Source organism: Prosopis cineraria, unplaced genomic scaffold, assembly GCF_029017545.1.
Source record: "Prosopis cineraria cultivar Desert tree isolate PC_DT_omini unplaced genomic scaffold, ASM2901754v1 PC7, whole genome shotgun sequence".
NCBI lineage: Eukaryota > Viridiplantae > Streptophyta > Magnoliopsida > Fabales > Fabaceae > Prosopis > Prosopis cineraria.
Genome location: NW_026555338.1, coordinates 27,475,099 through 27,499,423, shown reverse-complemented (window position 1 = coordinate 27,499,423; position 24,325 = coordinate 27,475,099). Strand labels below are relative to the sequence as shown.

The 24,325-nt window shown below is 35.2% G+C and overlaps 1 protein-coding gene across 35 annotated transcripts; it reads left to right on the top strand.

Moving 5' to 3' along the window:
- On the top strand, positions 1-24,325 carry LOC129314855 (putative disease resistance RPP13-like protein 1). Of its 35 annotated transcripts, none has more exons than XM_054958326.1 (11): positions 1-3,974; positions 4,055-4,150; positions 4,283-4,387; positions 4,484-4,597; positions 5,490-6,219; positions 6,454-6,531; positions 6,629-6,696; positions 7,046-7,130; positions 7,246-7,761; positions 8,420-8,491; positions 9,512-9,992. In XM_054958326.1, exon 1 carries the CDS (start codon positions 157-159, stop codon positions 3,958-3,960), a length of 3,804 nt encoding a protein of 1,267 aa, XP_054814301.1. In that variant the 5' UTR covers positions 1-156; the 3' UTR covers positions 3,961-3,974; positions 4,055-4,150; positions 4,283-4,387; positions 4,484-4,597; positions 5,490-6,219; positions 6,454-6,531; positions 6,629-6,696; positions 7,046-7,130; positions 7,246-7,761; positions 8,420-8,491; positions 9,512-9,992. The 35 variants fall into 35 exon arrangements, with proteins under 35 accessions (XP_054814301.1, XP_054814300.1, XP_054814295.1 ...); XM_054958325.1 differs by having other exon boundaries at positions 6,601-6,696; XM_054958320.1 differs by having other exon boundaries at positions 6,454-6,696; positions 7,246-7,369; positions 7,672-7,761; positions 8,436-8,491.

Below are 24,325 nucleotides of genomic sequence, written 5' to 3'. Positions count from 1 at the left end.
ATATTTTTCTCAGATTTCAATTTAAGAGTTATTTCCTGGAACCAAAGTGAACGACATCCGCCTATATATCCTTCACCCTCAGTTTCTTCTGCCGTCTTTCTCTCATTTCCTTTCTTCTTTGCTGCTCAATTCCTTCTCTTAGCTAAGGAGAAAACCATGGCTGAGTTGGTAGCTGGAGCGTTTCTGTCCTCTTCCCTTCAAGTGGCGTTTGGGAAATTGGCTTCTCGTGAAGTTCTTGACTTCTTCCATGGCAGGAACCTCGAGGATGGCTTACTGAAAAAGCTGCGTATCATCCTTCTGTCTGTGAATCAGGTTATTGAAGATGCCGAGGAAAGGCAGTATCGAAATCGTAACGTGAAGCAGTGGCTTGCGGAGCTCAAGGATGAAGTCTTCAAGGCTGAAGACTTGATCGATGAGATTGCTACTGAGGCATTGCGACAGAAACTGGATGCTGAATCGCAGACTCTGACCGGCAAGGTACGAGGTTGCTTTACTACTTTCATTAATGAAAGGCTGCTCGAAAAGAGCATAGAGTCAAGGATGAAGCAAGTGCTTGAGAATCTAGAGTATCTCATAAACCAAAATAAGATACTTGGATTGAGGCAAGGCCTTCCTCCTGGCACTCCGCAAGGAGTGAGCAGGAAAGGGCTCCACATATCGCCAACAACATCTTTAATAGATGAATCCAGTATATATGGGAGAGATGCTGATAGAAAGGAATTAATAGATCGTTTATTGTCACCCAACACGAGTGGGAATCGGTTTGACCTGATAGCTATTGTGGGTTTGGGTGGGTTGGGAAAGACAACCCTTGCACGACTGGTCTATGATGAGAAAAATATCAAGGACCAGTTTAAGCATAGAGCTTGGGTGTGTATTTCTGAAAATTCAGATTACAATCAAGCTATGGAAACAATTTTCAGAGAACTTAATCCACATGATGAACTAGCAAATAATTTTGATGGTCTTCAACGTAAACTAAAAGAGAAATTGACGGGCAAGAAAATTTTTCTCGTTCTTGATGATGTCTGGAATGAGAATAATCATTATTGGGAGGAATTCCAAACTCCTTTTAAAGATGTCGCTGTAGGGAGTAAAATTATTGTAACAACACGTAGCAAAAGGGTAGCTGAGGTCATGCACTATACCTATATACGTGATTTGAAGATATTACAACTTGATGATTGTTTGAAGTTATTTGCAAAATATGCATTTAATGACCAACATCATGTTGTAGATCAAATCGGCGTAGAAATTGTCAAGAAGTGTGGAGGATTGCCTCTAGCGATAAAATCATTGGGATGCTTGTTGTGCACCAAATCTCCTAGAGATTGGAAGAAGATTTTGAAGAATGATATTTGGAATTTGTCAGAGGATGATAGCAACATAATCCCATCTTTAAGATTGAGCTACCATTATCTACCTTCAAATCAAAAGCGTTGTTTTGCTTATTGTTGTATCTTTCCTAAAAATTATAACATTGACAAGAATGTTCTTATCCAATTATGGATGGCAAATGGCTTGTTGCATTCAAGTAATGAAATAAGAGAGAACCTTGAAGAAGTGGGGAATGAAATCTTCAATGCTTTGGAGTCCAGGTCATTTTTGGAACCATCAAAAAAAGGTGGTAATTACTTCATTATGCATGACCTTTTGAATGACTTGGCAAAATCTATCATGGGAGAGTTCTCTTTACATCTAGAAGGTGATAGGGCACATGAAATTCCAGCAAAAACTCGTTACCTTTCATGTGATGGTACAACAGTGAGTGAGAATATTGAGAATATTTTCACGTGCCATGAATTACATAATTTTCTCAACTTTGGTTCTCATCATATAAAAGGCAGTATGCTATCTAGAATTGCTCGTCTCAAGTTTTTGCGTGCATTATCTTTGGCAAAAAGTTGGCAGGTCAGAAAACTAAATAATGGTATTACCAATTTAAAGCACTTGCGGTATTTAGATCTTTCAAGGACTAGCATTACAAGGTTGCCAAATTCGATGTGCTCGATGATCAATCTGCAAACATTGAAATTGAAAGGTTGCTCTGGTTTGAAAATGTTGCCGCCAAAATTACACAAATTGATCAACTTACATCATTTGGACTTGGAAAATAGTGGTATAATAAAGATGCCCAAACATATGGGAAAGTTGAAGCATCTCCAAACGATGACACATTTTTTTGTGGGAAAAGATGAAGGTTTTCGTTTAAGTGAAATAGGAGCCTTGAATCATTTAAGGGGCATGCTAACCATTTTAAATCTTGCAAACCTACATGATCTTGATACAGGGAGTGAAGCAAAATTGAAAGAGAAATGTTTGGATAGATTGAATTTAAATTGGGGAGGAGTGGTAAACCGTGAAATGTCACAAAAACAAGAGCAAGTATTGGAAGCGTTGGAGCCAAATTGTAGCTTAAGAGAGCTCACTATTACAAAATATGGGGGTATTCGATTTCCAAATTGGCTTGATGATCCTAATTTCCACAATTTAGTGTCTTTATGTTTGAAGACGTGTACAAACTGTGAGACCTTGCCAATGCTAGGGCAACTACCTATCCTCAAGAGACTTGAGATTGAGGGATTTAATGGAATAAAGGTGATCGGCCAAGAGTTTTATGGGAATGCCTCCTTAAGTAATCCATTTCCATCCCTTACATGTTTAAGTTTTAAATCGATGAATGAATGGGAAGAATGGAACATATGTCATGAGGGTGCTAGTTTCCCAAAACTTAAAGAACTTTACATATCGGCATGTCGAAGATTGACAACGTGCCTGCCTCAGCACCTTCCTTGTTTAAAAAAACTACACATTTTTGCGTGCCCAAAGCTGGGTACTTTGCTTCCTAAGTCCCTTTTCCTCAAAAATATGGTTTTAGAAGAGATTTCTTTGGAGGTGTTGGAGCCAAATTGTTCTTTGGAGGTGTTGGAGCCAAATTGTAGCTTAAGAGAGCTCACTGTTGCATGCCATAAGGGTATTCGATTTCCGAACCAGCTTCGTGATCCTAATTTACTCAATTTAGTGTCTTTATGTTTGAAGACGTGTACAAACTGTGAGACCTTGCCAATGCTAGGGCAACTACCTATCCTCAAGAGACTTGAGATTTCGAGATTTAGTGGAATAAAGGTGATCGGCCAAGAGTTTTATGGGAATGCCTCCTTAAGTGATCCATTTCCATCCCTTACATATTTAAGTTTTAACTCAATGAAAGAATGGGAAGAATGGAACATATGTCATGAGGGTGCTAGTTTCCCATACCTTGAAGAACTTTACATATCGGCATGTCCAAGATTGACAACGTGCCTGCCTCAACACTTACCTTCTTTAAAAAAGCTAGATATTAGGGGGTGCCAAAATCTTGAGACTTCGCTTCCTAAGTCCCCTGTCCTCGAAATGATACATTTACGAGGGTGTGTGAAGATTTCAATGAAGCATATGCCGACATGGAGCTCCACAGAAATGCTTCCACCTCTTCATGACCTAACTTTAGATAGTTGTCCAGAGATGGAATCACTTCCACAAGGAGGTTTGCTTTCACATCTAAATCGTCTTAAAATTAGGCAATGCCCAAAAGTGATTGCTTCTGGCAAGGATTGGGGTTTGCATGAGCTGCTATCTTTGAAAGAACTTGAAGTTAGTGATGACTTTGAAGATGTGGAATCCTTCCCAGAGGAAGGATTGCTGCCACCCAATCTCCACTCTCTTGTATTCAACAAATGCTTAAAATTAAAAACAATAAATTACAGGGGCCTTCTCCACCTCCATTCTCTTACATCCTTAGAGATTTCTAGCTGCCCAAGTCTAAGCTTCCAAGACATGCCAGAGCAAGGCTTACCCAGATCCCTTTCCTATTTACATATTAATCAAGGTCGTCCCTTGCTTAAGAAGCGATGTAAAAGGGGGACGAGACCAGATTGGCCCAAAATTTCTCACATCCCTCACATCGCATTGCATATGTAATTCTCTACTTAAAGGTACGTTCTGTAAATTACATCCACGTATTTTTGTATCTGGTAATTTATGTATTAGTGTTGATTGTCTACTGCTTGAACAGCGCTGTAAAAGGGAGACAGGGCCAGATTGGCCCAAAAGTCATCCCTCACATCGAAATATGATAAACAGCAACACATATGTAATTCTCTGTTTAAAGGTACGTTTTGTAAATTACATCCATGTATTTTTGTACTTGGTAATTTTAATTTCCTGCCTTCATCTATTCACTCAACAACTTCTCGCTTATCTTTATTTTTTGTCCATAACAAATGACAACAATTTGCTCCAGAAACTTGCTGCGCTTTTCAATCAAGCATTTTCCAATAGCAAAGGCTCATGAGAACTGCTTCATAACGTCACATGTTGCTGAAGTTGTTTTCTCTGCATTTGATCTGTATGTTTAGAATTCATGATGCTCCCTCATTGTCTATCGAAAAGTCCCATTCAATTTTCCCTCACAATTAAATATAAACAAAAAAATAATTTGCAGAGACCTCTCTTCTCTTGGGAACATTGCCTGAAGGCTTCAAGGTATTTCGTCAAAGAGAGAACAAAGGACCGCACCCAATTTTAAGCAGAAATAGGAAGCTGTTCTGTTCTATTGGTAATTGATTCTTCTCAAAATTTTGTTTTGCATTACTTTAATTTCCTGATGCTTAAACATTTTATCTGTCATTTTTAAATAGGTTATGTTAATTCTATAAGTAAGCAAGTGCGCCTGTTAGTTCATCAAGAATTGAATCATATTAAAGTAAGGTTGTTCTGGCTCAATTCCAATTCACATGTTCCTGCAAGTATATATCCGTGAATGTTGTTTTAATTTGGACACAATAAAATGATTTCTTCCATATACATGTCCGTATTTTAGCTCATCGAAAAATGCAAATATATTGATTATCTTCGTTTATCATTCGGATGAGAACATGTCTCACTTAACCTTGGACTCAAGGTTTCAGCATTTGTTTTCTTGAGAGAGAGAGAGAGAGAGAGAGAGAGAGAGAGAGAGAGAGAGAGAGAGAGAGAGAGAGCGCACATATATATGTCCATATATGTCAACATATATACTGTGATTATGAGAACAAACCAAGCTATTTTAATTATTATTTTGGGGGTGTTAATTAGACCAGATTTTTCAAAATTCAATATATGTTGGTGAAGGCACATCAATGCTGGTTTTTAAGGCTATAAAGGTCATTTTGGTCAAATACTGAGGCTTTATACATGATTAGAATGCATACATTAAGTTCTCTCATGCATGGCCTTGTACATATTACTCAACAAAATGCTGATATTGATTTCCCTTTTTAATATTTTATCTTATTTTTAAATATAATCCTATCTATATAAAAAGAATAAAAAGGTCATTTTCTATTCCTGTCTTCTCTTCCATATGCTAAAGTCAATCTCTCCTCTTACAACAAATGAAGTCTCTCCTCTTACAACAAATGCATGGTAATTGCGTGTCTTCAAGAACTCTTTATATGCTTTTGTCCAAGGTTGACGATGTCACTACCTCAGCGCCTTCCTTCATTAAAAATTTTAGAAATTGAAGGGTGCCCAAATCTAGAGACTTCACTTCCCCTGGCCTCTACCATGGAAAAGCTGCGGTTAGAGATATGTAAGGAGATTTCAGCGAAAGACATGCCAACATGGTGCTTGACAAGCATGGCTTTACCTCTTTGTGACTTGACATAAAAAAATTGTTCGGAGATAGAATCACTTCCCTATGGAGGCATGCTTTCAAACCTCAAACATCTTCATATCATAAATTGCCCCAAACTCATTGCGTCTCGCAAGGATTGGGGATTGCATGAGATCCTCTCTTTGGAAGAACTTACCATTGGTGATGACTTTGAAGATGTGGAGTCATTCCCTGAGGAGGGATTGTTTCCACCCAATCTTCACACTCTTTCATTTGACGAATGCTCAAAATTAAAAGGAATAAATTACAAGGGTCTTCTCCACCTCCATTCTCTTAGATCCTTATCTTTTTGTCAATGTCCAATACTGAGTATCAAAGACATGCCAGAAGATGGTTTACCGGGATCCCTTTCTGAATTAAGCACCTGTTATGATTGTCCATTGCTTAAGCAGCGGTGCCAAGAGAAGAAAGGAGAAGATCGACCCAAAATTTATCACATCCCAACCATAAGTATCTGGTCATGAAGACTGAGTGAAGATGTAGACGCTGCCCCTAGATGACTCCTATATATGCCGTTATGTCTGGTAACTTTCTAGCAGTATCTCCTCCTTGATATCTAATAAAAGTCCTCTTTAATTTATTCATGAAAATGAAGTAGGAGCGTTATATTCTACGTGATGGAGCAGTGGCTTGATGGGGCTTCTGTCTCTATTAAGTTGGCCCGTTAATTTGTATAATTTCTTTTATACAATTATGAAATTTATATATTGGCATATCATCTTGACTTTTCATGTTTCACATTTGTATTTTCTTTTCAGGACAGGAGGTGCTCATTGTCTGTAGATGGATTTCATTACCATTAAAATTTATTTGATGGGGCTGCATATGTTTGTCAGGTTTGCTTGCCTGACTTTATCCAATTAATTATCTTCTCATTTATTGATAAAAGGCATATTTTTTTTAAGCCAAGCCAACAATAAAAGGCTTCTTTAGGAAATGGGGTTGCAATATCATATGCCACAAGATGGAGCTGAGGTGTGATGACCTCGTGCTACTGTAAGGTTGGTTTCTTGACTGCATTATCCTGTGAAACTATACCATTTCTCCATTTGAGTAATTATGCTTCTTGAATTTTCTCATTATTTCAAATTATTGCATGCCTAAGACCTTCCCATGTGTTTTTTTGGTAAATTCCTATTATGAGATTCCTCTGTTGTTGAGATTATTCCTTCATTGTTGTTTAATTTGATCCCACAATGAAATGAATTCTTCTATTACTTAAATATTCCTGAACATCCCACAGTGAATATATAATCTCTACTCACCATTTAGACGAGAATATGTCTCACTTGATGTGCAATAGTGTAATTACCTATAGCTCAAAATTTACCTCTTTACTTTTCATTGTAGATTTAAAAGAGATCAATGAAGGAAACATCTTAGAGGAATGAATGAATTAGAAGTGTAGACAAAAATATATTAAAGAAGATATTTGGTGAGGAGCCATTTTTCTCTTTTCAAACAGCGTTGACCTCAGACTTGATTCACCTTATCACAATTGAATTTTTGTTTGGCATATAGAATAGTAACTTATCAAGTGGTGCTTGTAGGAACTACACATAACAATTTTCTACACATTTCTGGGGAGGTGACTACAATTCTTGAATCTTTTCTCCTGACTGGAAGAGGATGAATGATTGGATAAGAAATTTTCACTTCATGTAGCTGTTCAAGGTCCATTTATCTTTTTAAGCATATCAACACCGTGTTATTTTTTGAGAGTGAACTCACCAAGTTGGGGGGCTTGAGGCTGTAAGGGTCCTTCTCAACCTCTCATTGGAATAACATTGATTAAACTTAAATGCTTTGCATTGCCATCGCATTCCTAGCTAGTATCGGGTCATATGTTACTTACAGGCAGCCAAAAAATAAAGCCTTCCATTTCATTTTGGTCACATAATGAAATTTGTTACTCTCTCCTTACATACAGTGTACTGCCCTGTGTGAAGAGCTTAATGCTCTAAATTTCGGTGCAGATTTCATTGGGTTCGCCGAAGGATACTTCTACATTAAGGAATGAATGGTGTTGAAGTGAAAATCAAAATCTGTCAAGATTGAATCACAATGTATGGAAGCACTCCGCTTTGTAGTTAGCTCTGTTGAACTGATGTGTCCTCAGCACTCATAAATTCAATTTCGCTTGACAGGAGAAAAACATTCGGATGAGAACATGTCTCACTTAATGTTGGACTCAAGGTTTCAGCATTTTTTTTCTTGAGAGAGAGAGAGAGAGAGAGAGAGAGAGATAGAGCGTGCGCATATATGTGTACATATTTGTCAACATATATACTGTGATTATGAGAACAAACCAAGCTATTTTAATTATTATTTTGGGGTGTTAATTAGACCAGATTTTTCAAATTTCAATATATTGTGGGTGAAGGCACATCAATGCTGGTTTTTAAGGCTATAAAGGTCATTTTGGTCAAATACTGAGGCTTTATACATGATTAGAATGCATACATTTAGTTCTCTCATGCATGGCCTTGTACATATTACTCAACAAAATGCTGATATTGATTTCCCTTTTAATATTTTATCTTATTTTTAAATATAATCCTATCTATATAAAAAGAATAAAAAGTCATTTTCTATTCCTGTCTTCTCTTCCATATGCTAAAGTCAATCTCTCCTCTTACAACAAATGCATGGTAATTGCGTGCCTTTATTAATCGTTATTTTATTTTTTTTTTTGAGAAATAACATCAAAAGATTTTTATTCAGCCTAATCTTGCATCAGTTTGAGATTTCAAAGCCTACATTCAATTTGCAAATTCGAAGAGCTACTTTGTCAAGGTACTTCCTACACCTACATTATTCCCATTGACCTAATTCTTCTCGAATTTCCATTTCTTTTCTCTGGTTATATATATATATATATAGTGTGTAGAATTATTAATAATTAAATAAACATGGTTTTGCGGAGACAACACTTGAAAACATCACTTGAAGGCCCATTTGTATGCATCTTCTATTCTCACTCTCACCAATGCTGCGTCACTTGAATTGCACACGGACTCATTGGTTGATTTTTTTTTTTTTTTTGCTGGAACATAAACAGTTTTTAGTGGTTATAGTACGTGTTAAAAAAAAAAATATCTTATGAGGTAGTGACCTGCTCAAACATATCAATTATATTATCACTTCTTAGTGCAATTCATAATGTCTCAACTAGGCTCTATTTGGCATTCTCATGGCCCTCCTTCCTTATTTGATAATATCTATTGTTATAATTATTATTGACTAAAATTTAGTGTTTTAACTTTTCTTTCAATTGTCAATTACTTTGGCAATGGCTCCCAAAGAGAGACAGGGCAAGATTAATTAACACTCACATTGTTATGTTGGCTTCATTTATATATGAAAAAAGAAATAGTATTTTGCTGACAAATCACACAAATGAATGACTCATCCGGATGTTGAAGATGCTGATCTTTAGTGATATATTGAAGCTATGCTAGATTAGATTCATTAGAAAGAATTACATCCCCTGTTTTCTTCCATACATATTCAGGAAAAAGCACAATCAAATATATTTTTTTTTATCAAATATTCAATTGAGAACATATCTCATTTGGTGTTTAACAATGAATCTTCCTTGAAATTAAGGGTTTCGTTTGCAAGGTGGCAAGCAGATTTTCAAAGAGTTGAAGAGGGGAACATCTTAGAGAAATGAGTGGAAGAATGAATTAGAAGTGTAAATTAAATAATTAAATGAAGAAGAAATTTAGTGAGGAAGCATCCTCCTTTCAAATTTGTTATTGTCATAAGATTTGTTTCTCCTTATTACAACCCTAGTTTTTGTTTGGCATATAGAGTAATAACTTGGAAGCCTTCGCGATCCATGACTACTACAAGAAAGAAGTCAGTTGACGAGCATCAACTCAACAAAGGAGTGAGAAAGAAAAATAAATGAAATTTTCAGAAATTTCAACAGTGCCAAATGTCAAAAGGTACATGACTATACATCAGAAGAGTCTCCCTATTGTTAGAAGGCAAGATAGATTTTAGTGAGTAGGTATTTCTTTCTGTTCTACTTCTGCTTTTAGTTTTTATAATCTTTTCTTTTACCTTGTTGTAAGATTAAAAATTTTGTGAATTAGAATTGTGTTTCTATGATCATGGTCATGAAGTTATAGGTCAGGTGTATAAATAGAACGATGCTAAGTTGTGGTTTGTACATTTTCTTTTCTTTTGTTTTTTCTTTTTTGGCAATATCTAATGTAACCACGATATTCCTCCACCATAAGTGAGGGTTTATTAATAAAATTCAGAGGTACCGTCCTCTTTCCTTTAATGACACAATTAAGTAGGAAACCTACACAATTAAGTAGAAAATAAGGTTTCCTTATTCAAAGTATATTCCATTTCTCCAAACCACCAATTGTCATATGCATTTTGCACTATGAAGTGTACCTAATGCCTCATGGATAATAGTTTAATGGTAATTCCTGACTTATTTGCAACTGCTATGAGATTGAGAAGCATAGAAAACAATATCATCTAAAATTGATTCTTTTATACTCGCATATTCAACCACATCACATAGGATGAAATAGAGTATAGGATATGCTTGGTTTTTATTTTTAAATTTTTTTCTGTTTTTAATAATAAAAAATTAAAAAATTATTTGGATAAGTATTTTGGATTTAATTTAAAAAGTGTTTTTAGAATTGTTCTTATTTTTTATTTTTTTTAAAAAAATGAAAACATCTTAAAATTGTGTTCATTTTATTTTTATTGTTTTTAAAAACATACTACATTTGATTATTAGAAAATGTAATTAGTTTGACAAATTTCTATCATAAACCATTACCGTTAACCACATGGTGCCATTACTATTTGCTTATTTTTTTAATTCTAAAAATTTTTTAAAATTAATATAGTCAAACATATTTTTATTTTAATTTTTTTAAAAATAATTATAAAAATTATATTATAAAACAGTTTTTAAAAATAAAAAATAAGACAAAATTCAAACATGCTCATGTTATCTTTAATTGCTCTTCAAATGAGAGCATGTCTCTCTTGGTGTTTCAAATAGTTTAGTGCTCGTTTGAATTTCAGTTGGATATAATAAATTATGAAAATAATTGATTAAATGATAGATTTTTATCATAGTTGATTATGTTATAACGCAATCTGTTTAGATATCATTTTCTTAAAATTAATTTTAACAGAATTAAAGATGTTTGGATAATTTAATCAGAATCAATTTTAACTATATAAATTACTATAACAGACATTGCTTTTCAAATTAAATTATTATAAAGATGATAATATACAAATTGATCTCTAATAACATTATGGATAAGTGCCATATCTAACGAAGATGTTAAGCACTGCCTTAAAATTTTGGCAACATAAAAAATGTAACAATGTCACAAATGATACAAAATTTCTCTGGACCTTTGCAACAATCTTTGTCATGACTTTAAATTTTAAATTAATTTTACTCTACTAATTAATATTTTATTTGAATTAGTTTTATAGTAAGTACTAAGTGAAGGGTGACGGTTAACAGGAACTAATGCTAGTAACTTTTTTGAAGATACAAAGTTTGAATTTTATTTTTAAAAAAAAGAGAAAAGAAGAGAGTTTGGTTTTATTTTATTAAATTATGTGCTTTCTTTATAATATTTTCTTCGGTCTTTCTTTATAATTTTTTCCAACACTTTTTGATAGCTTTTCCATAAAAGTTTGGATTGGCAACTTTCAGAAAAAAATTAATTTTTCTCCAAAAATCGATTAACCAAAAACTTAATGTTTGGGTAATTGAGGCAAAAATCAATTTTTTTTCCTCAAAAAATTGATTAACATGTTTATCCAAACACACACTTAATTTGAGCTAAAGGTTTCACAATTTATCTTCCTAAGCATATCTAAACTAGAGGGGCAAAAAAAAAGGGGGAGGAGGAGGAGGATCATTTCAAGTACCTATTTAGCACCTGTTTGTCTTCTAAAGTATGTGGACACATGTAATATATTAACTGTAATTCGTAATTAGCAACGGATTTCTCAGTTTGCATGAACTTTGAATTCTTTTACCATAAACAAGAACAATATAGAAGTTTGGACAAAGCCAACCCAATTTTATTGTAATCTAATGATCCTAATAATAGCTGTAATTAGTATTTGCTGAGTTTTCATGTGAACTTTGATACCGACAATTTTTATTTTGACTTGTTACACTAATAATCTCAATCTTGTTAACTGATTAAGTGAAGCCACCTTTAACTTTTCTTATCCCTTCGCTGTATCTCAACAAACACCTTCTGTGTTCCTTTTACTGAGATCTAAAATACCATGGCCGAGCTGGTGGCTGGAGTATTTCTCTCGTCTTCCATTCAGGTTGCTCTTGAGAGATTTGCTTCTGGTGACGTTCTTGACTTCTTTCTAGCAGGAAGGCACCGGAATGGCTTCTTGCTGAAAATACTTGAAATTACTCTTAAGTGCATCAACAAAGTCATCGAAGATGCTAAGGAAAGACAATACAGAGACCATTATGTGAAGAATTGGCTCGATGAGATTGCTACTAAGGCCTCTCAACGAAAGCTGCAACTTCAACTTCATCCCCTCACAGGTAACTTACACAACTATTTTAGTACTTTCATTGTCAATCCATTTTGAAAAGGAATTGAATTGAGAATCAGAGAATTAGTGGCTCACTTGGAATTCCTATTAAGCAAAAGGGACGAATTAGTTTTGAAGGAAGGCTTTAATTCGCACTCTCAAGTGGGAGTAAACAGGAAAGATTTCAAAGGATTTTTGGCAACGTCATTAATTGATGAAGAGAGTATATATAGTCGAGATTCTAATAAAGAGAGAATAATAAGGATGTTATTATCACCCAATGTGGGTGAGAATTGCGGCTAATGGATGTGATTTCTATTATCAGTATGGGTGGAATGGGTAAGACAACCCTTGCATGGCTTGTCTATGAAGACTAAAGGATTAAAGATCAATTTCAACACAAAGTTTGGGTTTGTATTTCTGACGAATTTGATGTTGGTCAAGCTACAAAATCAATTCTTCAAGAACTAGATTGTCCAACCAAAAAATCAGGTGATTTGACCTTACAACAACATCATTTAAAGAGAAGTTGATGGGTAACAATTTTTCCTAGTTCTTGATAATGTATGGAGCAAAAATCATTACAATTTGAAGATTGTTGGAAGTTATTTGTGAAACATGCATTTAATAACCAATGTCATGGTGAAGATGCAAATCTTCTAATAACTGGTGGGCAAATTGTTGAAAAGTGTAGAGGATTGCCTTTAGCTATTAAAACACTGGGAAGTTTATTGTACACCAAACCATCTCCTCGGGATTGGGTTAAGATTTTAGAGAGTGATATTTGGAATTTATCAGAGGATGATAGCAATAGAATCCCATCTTTAAGATTGAGTTACCATTATTTACCTTCAAATCTCAAGCATAGTTTTGCTTATTGTTCCATCTTTCCTAAAGATTATGCAATAGATAAGAATGTTCTAATCCAATTGTAGATAGCAGAAGGCTTATTGTATTCTAATGGAATAAGAGAGAGCATTGAAGAAGCAGGCATTTCAATGCTTTGGAGTTAAGGTCATTTTTTGAAGCATCAAAAGAAGGTGGTAATTACTATATCATGTTGGAATATTTATTTATGGATTAACATTAATTAATAAGCCCAAATAGATTGGTTTTTATGATCTTGTGTGGACCGTGATAGGTGGACCACACAAGTGAGCCCAATGGGCAGAGGCCTAATCTACAACCCAGTAGTCGTCAGTTATTTCATATCTCTTAACTGACTGAGTCAGAGATAATGAAATATAATTATTTAATTATTTAATAAAGCGGTTATTGGTCTATTCCTTATAAGTCGATCAGTTGATAATCACTATACACACGATACATTTTCTTTTGCTCCATTATCTCTGCACTCTCTGAAGACTATAGGGGTCCAGTGGGTTGTGCGTCTACCTATACTCGAGGTAATCGAAGTTTCACATTCAACCATGGATTCTTCAAGTATGCACATCACTATCCTTGAATCTTATTTGATTTATGAGAATTGAGATACTAAGATTAACACGTAGCATTAAAGTCTAGTCTTGAATATTAATTTGTATATCTCAATTCAACCTCTTGCGTATCATGTTGAATTTTGTTTTTCAACTTAATATGATCATATATTATTACTTGATGTTTGTTTGGATTTTGTCGTGAGTTTCTAATCTTAAAACCCTTGCCCACCGTGAAGTATCCCATCTTTTTTTCATTATTGCAATACTTCAGAATTCTTCATATCGTGTGAAAATTCTTTCAAAGCTTTCAAGCTCACTGTGAAGGAAATTGCATTCTTCACTGACCTGTTACTGGAGAATGAAGAATATAACAACTATGAATTCCTCGATATCAGCATTCGCCATTGTCAGTCGTTGGAAGTCCCTTTCTATTGCCGAGAATGCTGGAGAGCAGTGACAATATTGTTGTCGTGACCACTGGTATTAGATTGTTGCTAAGTTTCTAGAAAACATAGCTCCAGATACACTAGAGATGGTTGTCATAGACGCATCACCAGATAGGAGGTTGCTGCTGTGTTTACCGGTGAAGTCTCCCCTGTTTCTAGTTCATGACATTGTCCTCCCTTCCTCATGGCGTTGCTGTAGCGTCGCTCTATCATGGTCTCTGTCATTCGTGGCATGAGAAAGGATAAACTGAAGACGCAGCTTCAAGGCTGCCGGAAGTTGTATGGTACGTGGTTGTCTATAGACAGGGTTGTTGCGTGGTAGCTAGTGTCGCCTTCCCTTCCTCACGTCGTTGCCGCACTGTCACCCTCCTATGGTTTCTCTGGTTCGCAGCCAATGGAGAAAGAGGAGGAGCACAAAACGGGTCAGAAACCAGGTCCTAAGGATTCAGTTTCATTATGTTGGGTCCAGATAAAATCTAGGCTTGATTTAAAAAAATGTTTCTGTTAATTACGTTTTGATTCCAGGATAGAATTACCTCCTTCGTCCCTTAATTTCTAGAATTTCTGCCATGACCCCAATAAATTTCTTGAAATTATATTTTGGTCCCTTAACTTTTAGAATTACAATTTTAACCCAAATATCTTCCAGAATTACCTATTTACCCCTGGACACCTTTTCAAAATTCCACTTAAGTCCCAAACTTGTTCTCTAATTCCTAAAAGACTCTAAGGACTTTTAAAATTATTATTTTTGTCCTAAGGTCATAAAATTTATGACTTTTTGAATTATTGATAATGCTTAGGATCTTATAGCATTAATAATAGACATACCCCATAGATGTGACATTATTAATATGATTTTGATGGTTGATTTTGAAGATAGACTAATAGCACTTTTTTAATGTACTTGATATTTGTTGTATCCTATAAGTATGAAAATATTTAATGCATTATTTTGTATGGACTTTTATATAAGCTAAATCTTTATGGTATTTGAGCATTCTTGGTTCATAATTATAGTTGCATAATTGATAATTACTTGTTGGGGAATTCTGTTTTATAATTATGTTATGCATGCATAATTAATATTTCTCATTTTTTGTTTTGTGATTTCAGTTTTTGCTTTTGTGCAACTATCCTTTGTGAAGGCTCTTAATGAGACTAACTATGATGACTGAAAAGAGTCTCTAAATATATATCTGACTATTTCTAAGAAAGATTTAGCTCTGAGAGAACCCAAGCCAACAGATCTCTCTTTAGAGTCCAATGCTTCTAAAATGGCCTTCTATAAACAATGGAGTGAGTCCAACCGGATCTGTCTAGCGATCATCAAGTACACAATTGAAAAGGAAATTAGGGATAGCATTCCTAAAAAGGATACTGCAGTGGAATACTTGAAAGCTGTTGGTAACAAATACAAGAAGGTTAACAAGACTTAAAAGAACTACTATTTATCACTTCTTGACAATACTCGATATGACAGAGTTTCTGGTGTCAGGGAGCACATTTGAAGCTTGTTCATTACTATAACCAGCTTAAATCATATGGAATTGACTTGGATGAAAGTACCTTAGTTCACCATGTTCTTCAATCACTACCATCGGAATATGCATTCTTGAAGACTTCATACAACTCACAAGAAGCTGAATGGGCTGTTGACTAGATGATATCAATAGTTACTCAAGAAGAGGAAGCTATAAAGAAGAATCTCTCTCACTCAATAAACTATGTTTCTCATGGCTCTAGCAGCAAATCTGGAGGGTTGTATAAGAAAAAGGGGAAGAAGCATGAGGCCCTAAAGCCTAATAATCTAACTTTTAAGAAGGATGATGATAAGAGTGAGAAGTTGAGAAAGAAATCCTTTAAGGGGTTATGCAATTATTACAAGAAACAGGGTCATATTAAAGCTAATTGCTTCAAACTGAAGAATAAACAAGAAAGTGAAGGTATAATTCTTCAAACTGCCCCTCTAGCTCTAGTTTGTTTTGAATCTAATACTATTGAAACTTCTTTGACTCATGGTGACTAGATTCTGGTGCCACTCTACATGTTGTGAATTCTCTACAGGGGCAAAGAAACTAAACGGTTCCAAGTGAGGCACAGAGGTCAGTCTTTGGCATAGCAGGGAGCAAGGCATCAGTTAAATGCATTGAAAGTATTTCTTTGTATTTAAATTCTAGTCATGTTTTAAATTTGAACAATGTTATTTATGTACCTTCTGCGAAAAGGAATTTGATTTCAACTTCTCCATTGGATATTTGTGGCCATTCATTCTTCCAAGGAAATGAGAAAATTAATATTTGTTTTGATTCTATTAATGTTGGTTACACTTCCTTGATATATGATTTATATTAATTGAATGATTGGTCACTTAAACTTCCTAACCTCTATATCAATGCTGCCATTGGGCATAAATGTCAAAGGCCTAATAATAATTCCTCTATGTTATGGCATCGTCGTTTGGGTCATATCTCTAGAGAGAGATTGAAGCGCATGGCTAAGCAAGGTATCTTATAAGACCTTGATTTCTCAGATTTTGAGACTTATGTTGATTGTATAAGGGAAAATTCCTTACAAGAGCTAGAATCAAAAAGGCAAAGAGGTCTGAAAATACTTTAGACCTAATCCATACTGACATCTATGGACCTATCACACCTCTGGCTATAAGTGATTTCAGATATTTCATCACCTTCACATATGATTACTCTAGTCATGGATGGATTGAACTCTTGCATAAAAACGGCAAGTCTCTTAATACATTCAAGACTTTTAAGGCAGCAGTCGAATTGAAATCTGACAAGTTGATCAAATGTGTAAGATCTGATAAAAGAGGAGAATTTTATGGGAGATATATTGAGACTGGCAAGAACCCTAGGCTATTCATTTTATACCTTTAAGAGCATGGCATTGAAGCTCAGTATACTTTACCTAGTACCCCACAGCAGAATGGGGTTGCAGAAAAGCAAAATCGTACTCTCATGGATATGGTTAGAAGCATGATCAGTCACTCTTCATTGCCAGAATTCTTGTGGGGTGATGCGCTTAAAACTACTATTTATATTTTCAATTAAATTCCGAGCAAGTTAGTTCCAAAGACTCCATATAAATTGTATTTTGGAAGGACTCATGCACTGAAGCATATGTGATTTTGAGGTTGTAAAGCACATGCAAAACCTTACAATCCCAATAGATAAAGCTTGATGCTAAAACTATTGATGTTTTCTTTATTGGCTATTGCATCAGATCTTGTGGGTATAAATTCTATTGTCCAAATCACACTATTAAGGTTATTGAATCTGACCGAGCTTATTTCTTTGAAGATGCCTTAGACAGTAGGAGCTCTGTGCCTAGGCATATTACTTTACATAATGAAAGCAGTATTTCGCCTATGCCTATCGTGACAACCCCTCATGTTGATAGAAATAATGTTGTGGATCAGGATGAAACTGAAGATGAACCACCTTTAGAAGGTGATGAGGATCTGGTTGTTGAACCAAGACGGCCCTAAAGGGTTCACAGGACTGCTATTCTAGATGATTACATGGTGTATTTATAGGAATTTGATTTAAATGCTATTGATAATTTAGACCCGATATCTTACCAAGAGGCTATTTCTAGCTCGTATTCTTCTGAATGGTTAGAGATTATGAGTGAAGAAATTGCCTCTATATTCCACAATCACATATGGGAGCTTGTAGAGCTACCAAAGGGTTTTAAACTAGTGGGTTACAAGTGGGTCTTTAAAACAAAACAAAGAGCTAGAGGTGAAATTGATAGATACAAAGCCAGACTTGTAGCTAAGAGCTACAATTAGAAAGAAGGTGTTGATTACACAGAGACCTTCTCTCCAGTATCCACCAAAGATGCTTTTAGAATGGTAATAGCTTTAATTATATAGTTTGATCTTGATCTTCACCAGATGGATGTCAAGACTGCGTTCTTGAATGGCAAGTTGTATGAAGAAGTCTACATGACACAACCTGATGGTTTTGTTAAATCTGGTAAAGAACATCTAGTGTGTAGATTGAAGAGATCCATCTATGGGCTAAAACAAGCTTTTAGGCAGTGGTATTTGAAGTTTGATGAAGTTATCACCTCGTTCAGTTTTGTTGAGAATGTCTCGAATAAGTGTATCTATCAAAAGTTTGATGGGAGCAATTTTGCCATTCTTGTTCTTTATGTTGATGATATCTTATTAGCCAGCAATCAATGGATTTCCTCAATGAGATGAAACACCTATTGTCTAGCTATATTGACATGAAGGACATGGGTGAAGCCTCATTTATTCTTAGGATACAGATTCATCGTGAAGATATCGTGGTATTCTTGGTTTATCACAACCACCAATATTGAGTGGGTACTTAAGAAATTCAGAATGGATTCATGTTCTCCCTTACCTGCTCCTGTTCAGAAAGTTAAGCTATTGTCAGAGTTATAGTGTCCCAAAGATTATCAAAAGAGGGCTGAAATGAGAAAGATACCATACGCTTCTATTATTAGCAGCCTTATATATGTTCAAGTATGTACTCGGCTAGATATAGCCTTTGCCATTGGAGTGCTAGGTCGATACTTAAATGATCTAAGTCTGAATCATTGGAAAGCTGCTAAGAAAGTTATGAGGTATCTTCAAGGTACGAAGAATTATATGTTGACTTACAAAAGGACAAATTCTCTTGAGGTTATTAGGTATTCTGATTATGACTTTAAGGGATTAGAAAATTTTGAAATTGTCAGCTTTTTAGATTCAGATTTTGCCTCTTGTCTAGATGATCGTAGATCCACGATTGGCTACATTTTCATGTTATCTGGAGGAGCTGTTTCTTGAAAAAGTGTGAAACAGACACTTACAGCAGTTTCATCTATGAAAGCTGAGTATATTGCTTGTTTTGAGATTACACGTCACGCTATATGGTTGAGGAAGTTGATATCTAGCATGCGCCTAGTTGAGTTAATATTATGTCCTCTAACCATTTACTGTGATAACAAATCTGCAGTATACTATGCTAATGACTATAGAAATTTTAGTTGTGCAAAGCATTTTGATATCAAACTTATGTTTATGAAAGAGAAAATTACTGAATCTCAGACCCGTGTGGTACACATTCTTGGCACGCAGATGCTTATAAATCCATTGACCAAGGGCTTACCTGTAGAAGTTTTTCAAAATCATGCAACTTGTATGGGTATTGTGAATTCTTTTAATGCCCTGGCTTAGTGGGAGTTTGAAAATCTTTTATGTTGCAATTTCTCTTTAAGCTTTATTTTCTTCTGTGAGTTATGTTCAGTTCAGTTAAATGCATCTATATCATTTGTACCCCTATAGGATTCAATGATTTTGTTGTGGTACGCTATGCATATCACTTGTTTCCCTATAAGAATCAATGATTTATATTGTTATCTTACTGAGCTGTGTTGGAATAAAAATTTCATATTTTATTCAGATTATGAGACATTATATCACTTGTTTCCTCATAGGATCCAGTGATTTTGTGAAGTTTCATTTTCTGAATTTTGTTTGTGGCTTGCTTATACAACTTGCTTAATTAATACAATCCAAGTGGGAGATTGTTGGAATATTTATTTATGTATTAACATTAATTAATAAACCCAAATAGATTAGTCTTTATGATACTGTGTGGACCGTGATAGGCAGACCACACAAGTGAGCCCAATGGGCAGATGCCTAACCCACAACCCAGTAGCCGTCAGTTATTCCCTTTCTCTTAACTACTGAGTCAGAGATAATGGAATATAATTATTTAATTATTTAATAAAGCAGTTACTGATCTGTTTCTTATAAGTCGATCAGTTGATAACCACTATACACACAATACATTTTCTTCTGCTCCATTATCTCTGCACTCTCTAAAGACTATGGGGGTCTAGTGGGTTGTGCGTCTGTCTATACTTGAGGTAATCAAGGTCTCGCATTCAACCATGGATTCTTCAGGTACGTACATCACTATCCTTAAATCTTATTTGATTTGTGAGAATTGAGATACTAAGGTTAACATATCATGCATGACCCTTTGAATGACTTGGCCAACTCTGTGATGGGTAAGGTTTGTTTGCGGCTAGAGGGCAAGTGGGTGCAAGAAGTTTCAACGGAGATTCGTTACATTTCATGCCCAACCCATGATTATCCTATCAAATTCAAGAACATTTCTATGTGCCACCAATTACGTAGCTTCCTTAGATTACAAAATGGTTTAATCATCTAAAATCCATGCGTTCATTATCTTTGGATGAGGCTTGGAATGTCAAAAGGTTGTTAAACAGTATCAACAATATGATGCACTTACGTTATTTACATCTTTCTATATCGAATATTGAGAAGTTGCCAAATTCAATCTGTTCAATGATTACTTTGCAAACGTTGAAATTAAAAAACTGCTACAAGTTGAGAAAGTTGCCATCAAAGTTACACAAACTTGTTAACTTGCATCATCTTGACTTAGAAGGATGTTATTACTGCATACGGAAGACCCCTAGGTACATGGGAAAGCTCAAGCATCTCCGGACAATGACTCATTTTGTTGTGAGGGAAGATAGTGCATATGATTTAAGGGAATTAGGAGGCCTAAATCATTTAAGGGGTACATTAAATATTTTGAATCTAGAGAATGCAAGTGACCCTATGAATGCTAGAGGGGTCAATTTGAAATTTGAGATGGGGATGGATTAAACATCATGAAGTGTCACAAAAACAAAAAGAGTACATATTGGAGGGCTGGAGCCAAATTATAATCTAAAAGTGCTATCTGTTGAAAGTTACGGGGGCATTTGATTTCCAAATTGGTTGAGTGAGTCTCATCTTCCCAATTTAGTATCTTTATATTTGGTGAGATGTAAATACTGCGTCAACTTGCCATCACTTGGGTAACTACCTTTCCTTGAGAGACTTGTTATTAGCGGATTGGATGGAATAAAGGTGATTGGTCCAGAGTTTTATGGCAATGGCTCCTCAACTACTCCTTTTCAGTCCCTTTCATATTTATGTATCGATGGAATGAAAGCATGGGAAGAATGGAATATATATTATGACTGTGATAATTTCCCATGTCTTCAAGAACTCTTTATATGCTTTTGTCCAAGGTTGACGATGTCACTACCTCAGCGCCTTCCTTCATTAAAAATTTTAGAAATTGAAGGGTGCCCAAATCTAGAGACTTCACTTCCCCTGGCCTTTACCATCGAAAAGCTGCGGTTAGAGATATGTAAGGAGATTTCAACGAAAGACATGCCAACATGGTGCTTGACAAGCATGGTTTTACCTCTTTGTGACTTGACATTAAAAAATTGTTCGGAGATAGAACCACTTCCCTCTGGAGGCATGCTTTCAAACCTCAAACATCTTCATATCATAAATTGCCCCAAACTCATTGCGTCTCGCAAGGATTGGGGATTGCATGAGATCCTCTCTTTGGAAGAACTTACCATTGGTGATGACTTTGAAGATGTGGAGTCATTCCCTGAGGAGGGATTGTTTCCACCCACTCTTCACACTCTTTCATTTGACCAATGCTCAAAATTAAAAGGAATAAATTACAAGGGTCTTCTCCACCTCCATTCTCTTAGATCCTTATCTTTTTGTCAATGTCCAATACTGAGTATCAAAGACATGCCAGAAGATACCGAGATCCCTTTCTGAATTAAGCATCCGTTATGATTGTCCATTGCTTAAGCAGCGTGCCAAGAGGAAGAAAGGAGAAGATCGACCCAAAATTTATCACATCCCAACCATAAGTATCTGGTCATGAAGACTGAGTGAAGATGTAGACGCTGCCCCTAGATGACTCCTATATATGCTGTTATGTCTGGTAACTTTCTAGCAGTATCTCCTCCTTGATATCTAATAAAAGTCCCTTTAATTTATTCATGAAAATGAAGTAGGAGTGTTATATTCTACGTGACGGAGCAGTGGCTTGATGGGGCTTCTGTCTCTATTAAGTTGGCCCTTTAATTTGTATAATTTGTTTTATTCAATTATGAAATTTTATATATTGGCGTATCATCTTGACTTTTCATGTTTCACATTTGTATTTTCTTTTCAGGACAGGAGGTGCTCATTGTCTGCAGATGGATTTCATTGCCATTAAAATCTTATTTGATGGGGCTGCATATGTTTGCCAGGTTTGCTTGCCTGACTTTATCCAATTAATTATCTTCTCATTTATTGATAAAAGGCATTTTTTTTAAGCCAAGCCAACAATAAAAGGCATCTTTAATTCATGGAAATGGGGTTGCAATATCATATGCCACAAGATGGAGCTGAGGTGTGATGACCTGGTACTACTGTAAGGTTGGTTTCTTTGACTGCATTATCCTGTGAAACTATACCATTTCTCCATTTGAGTAATTATGCTTCTTGAATTTTCTCATTATTTCAAATTATTGCATGCCTAAGACCTTCCCATGTGTATTTTTGGTAAATTCCTATTATGAGATTCCTCTGTTGTTGAGATTATTCCTTCATTGTTGTTTAATTTGATCCCACAATGAAATGAATTCTTCTATTACTTAAATATTCCTGAACATCCCACAGTGAAATATATAATCTCTACTCACCATTTAGACGAGAATATGTCTCACTTGATGTGCAATAGTGTAGTTACCTATAGCTCAAAATTTACCTCTTTACTTTTCATTGTAGATTTAAAAGAGATCAATGAAGGAAACATCTTAAAGGAATGAATGAATTAGAAGTGTAGACAAAAATATATTAAAGAAGATATTTGGTGAGGAACCATTCTCCCTTTTCAAATAGCGTTGACCTCAGACTTGATTCACCTTATCACAATTGAATTTTTGTTTGGCATATAGAATAGTAACTTATCAAGTGGTGCTTGTGGGAACTACACATAACAATTTTCTACACATTTCTGGGGAAGGTGACTACAATTCTTGAATCTTTTCTCCTGATTGGAAGAGGATGAATGATTCGATAAGAAATTTTCACTTCATGTAGCTGTTCAAGATCCATTTATCTTTTTAAGAATATCAACACAGTGTTATTTTTTGAGAATGAACTCACCAAGTTGGGGGGTTTGAGGCTGTAAGGGTCCTTCTCAACCTCTCATTGGAATAACATTGATTAAACTTAAATGCTTTGCATTGCCATCCCATTCCTAGCTAGTATCGGGTCATATGTTACTTACAAGCAGCCAAAAATAAAGCCTTCCATTTCATTTTGGTCACATAATGAAATTTGTTACTCTCTCCTTACATACAGTGTACTGCCCTGGTGAAGAGCGTAATGCTCTAAATTTCGGTGCAGATTTCATTGGGTTCGCCGAAGGATACTTCTACATTAAGGAATGAATGGTGTTGAAGTGAAAATCAAAATCTATCAAGATTGAATCATAAGGTATGGAAGCACTCCGCTTTGTAGTTAGCTCTGTTGAACTTGCTGTGTCCTCAGCACCCATAAATTCAATTTCGCTTGACAAGGAGAAAAACATTACCAAATTTAGTTCACTTGATCGTCCAAAGCAATCTACAACTTCTTTGCAAAAATATTACAGTTAGATGCACAGTTAAACTGTTTTTCTTTCCAGAAAAAACCTACTTTCTTCCTAAGCAGGAATGAAACTTGAATTTTGAGAATGTTATCAGCAACTTGGAGAGTTTAAGGAAATCTTTTTTGTGGGGATTCATTATATGAGTTCCTCCAAATCAGTTGTCAATCTTTTCTTCTAATGAGATGTAATTTTCCAGTTCAAGTTGTTTTTGAAATGACAGGCTTACTGCGTCTTTTTAACAGCCTAATCCATTTCTAGACCTTGTTACTAAATTTTCTTCCTGAGATTTGATGCATAATGAGAATGATCCATATTTCTGCAAATTCATCCTCTTATACAAAGAAAGGACAAGAGGTCATATTCTATTCTTCTCTCCTCTTTCATATGCTAAGTCAACTCATATTTTTCCTCTCTTGTATAAAAGTGCAGCCTCAGAAACAAAAGGGAATTTCTGGCTTGAACTTGAGAGTGAAAAAAAATGGCTCCTATTGAAGTATTCAGTATTCACTACCAGGAAGAATGGCTGATATGCTACATCAGAAAACTATTCATTGGGTTGAATTTAAAGGGTCTTTGTTTGTCTTTGTCTAAATTTTAAGAATTGGTTCAAAAGCAGCTCTTATGAGCATTTCTCTCGTCTTTCTCTCACAA

Coding starts and splice junctions, on each gene's coding strand:
- LOC129314855 (XM_054958321.1), top strand. CDS start 157: ATGGCTGAGTTGGTAGCTGGAGCGTTTCTGTCCTCTTCCCTTCAAGTG.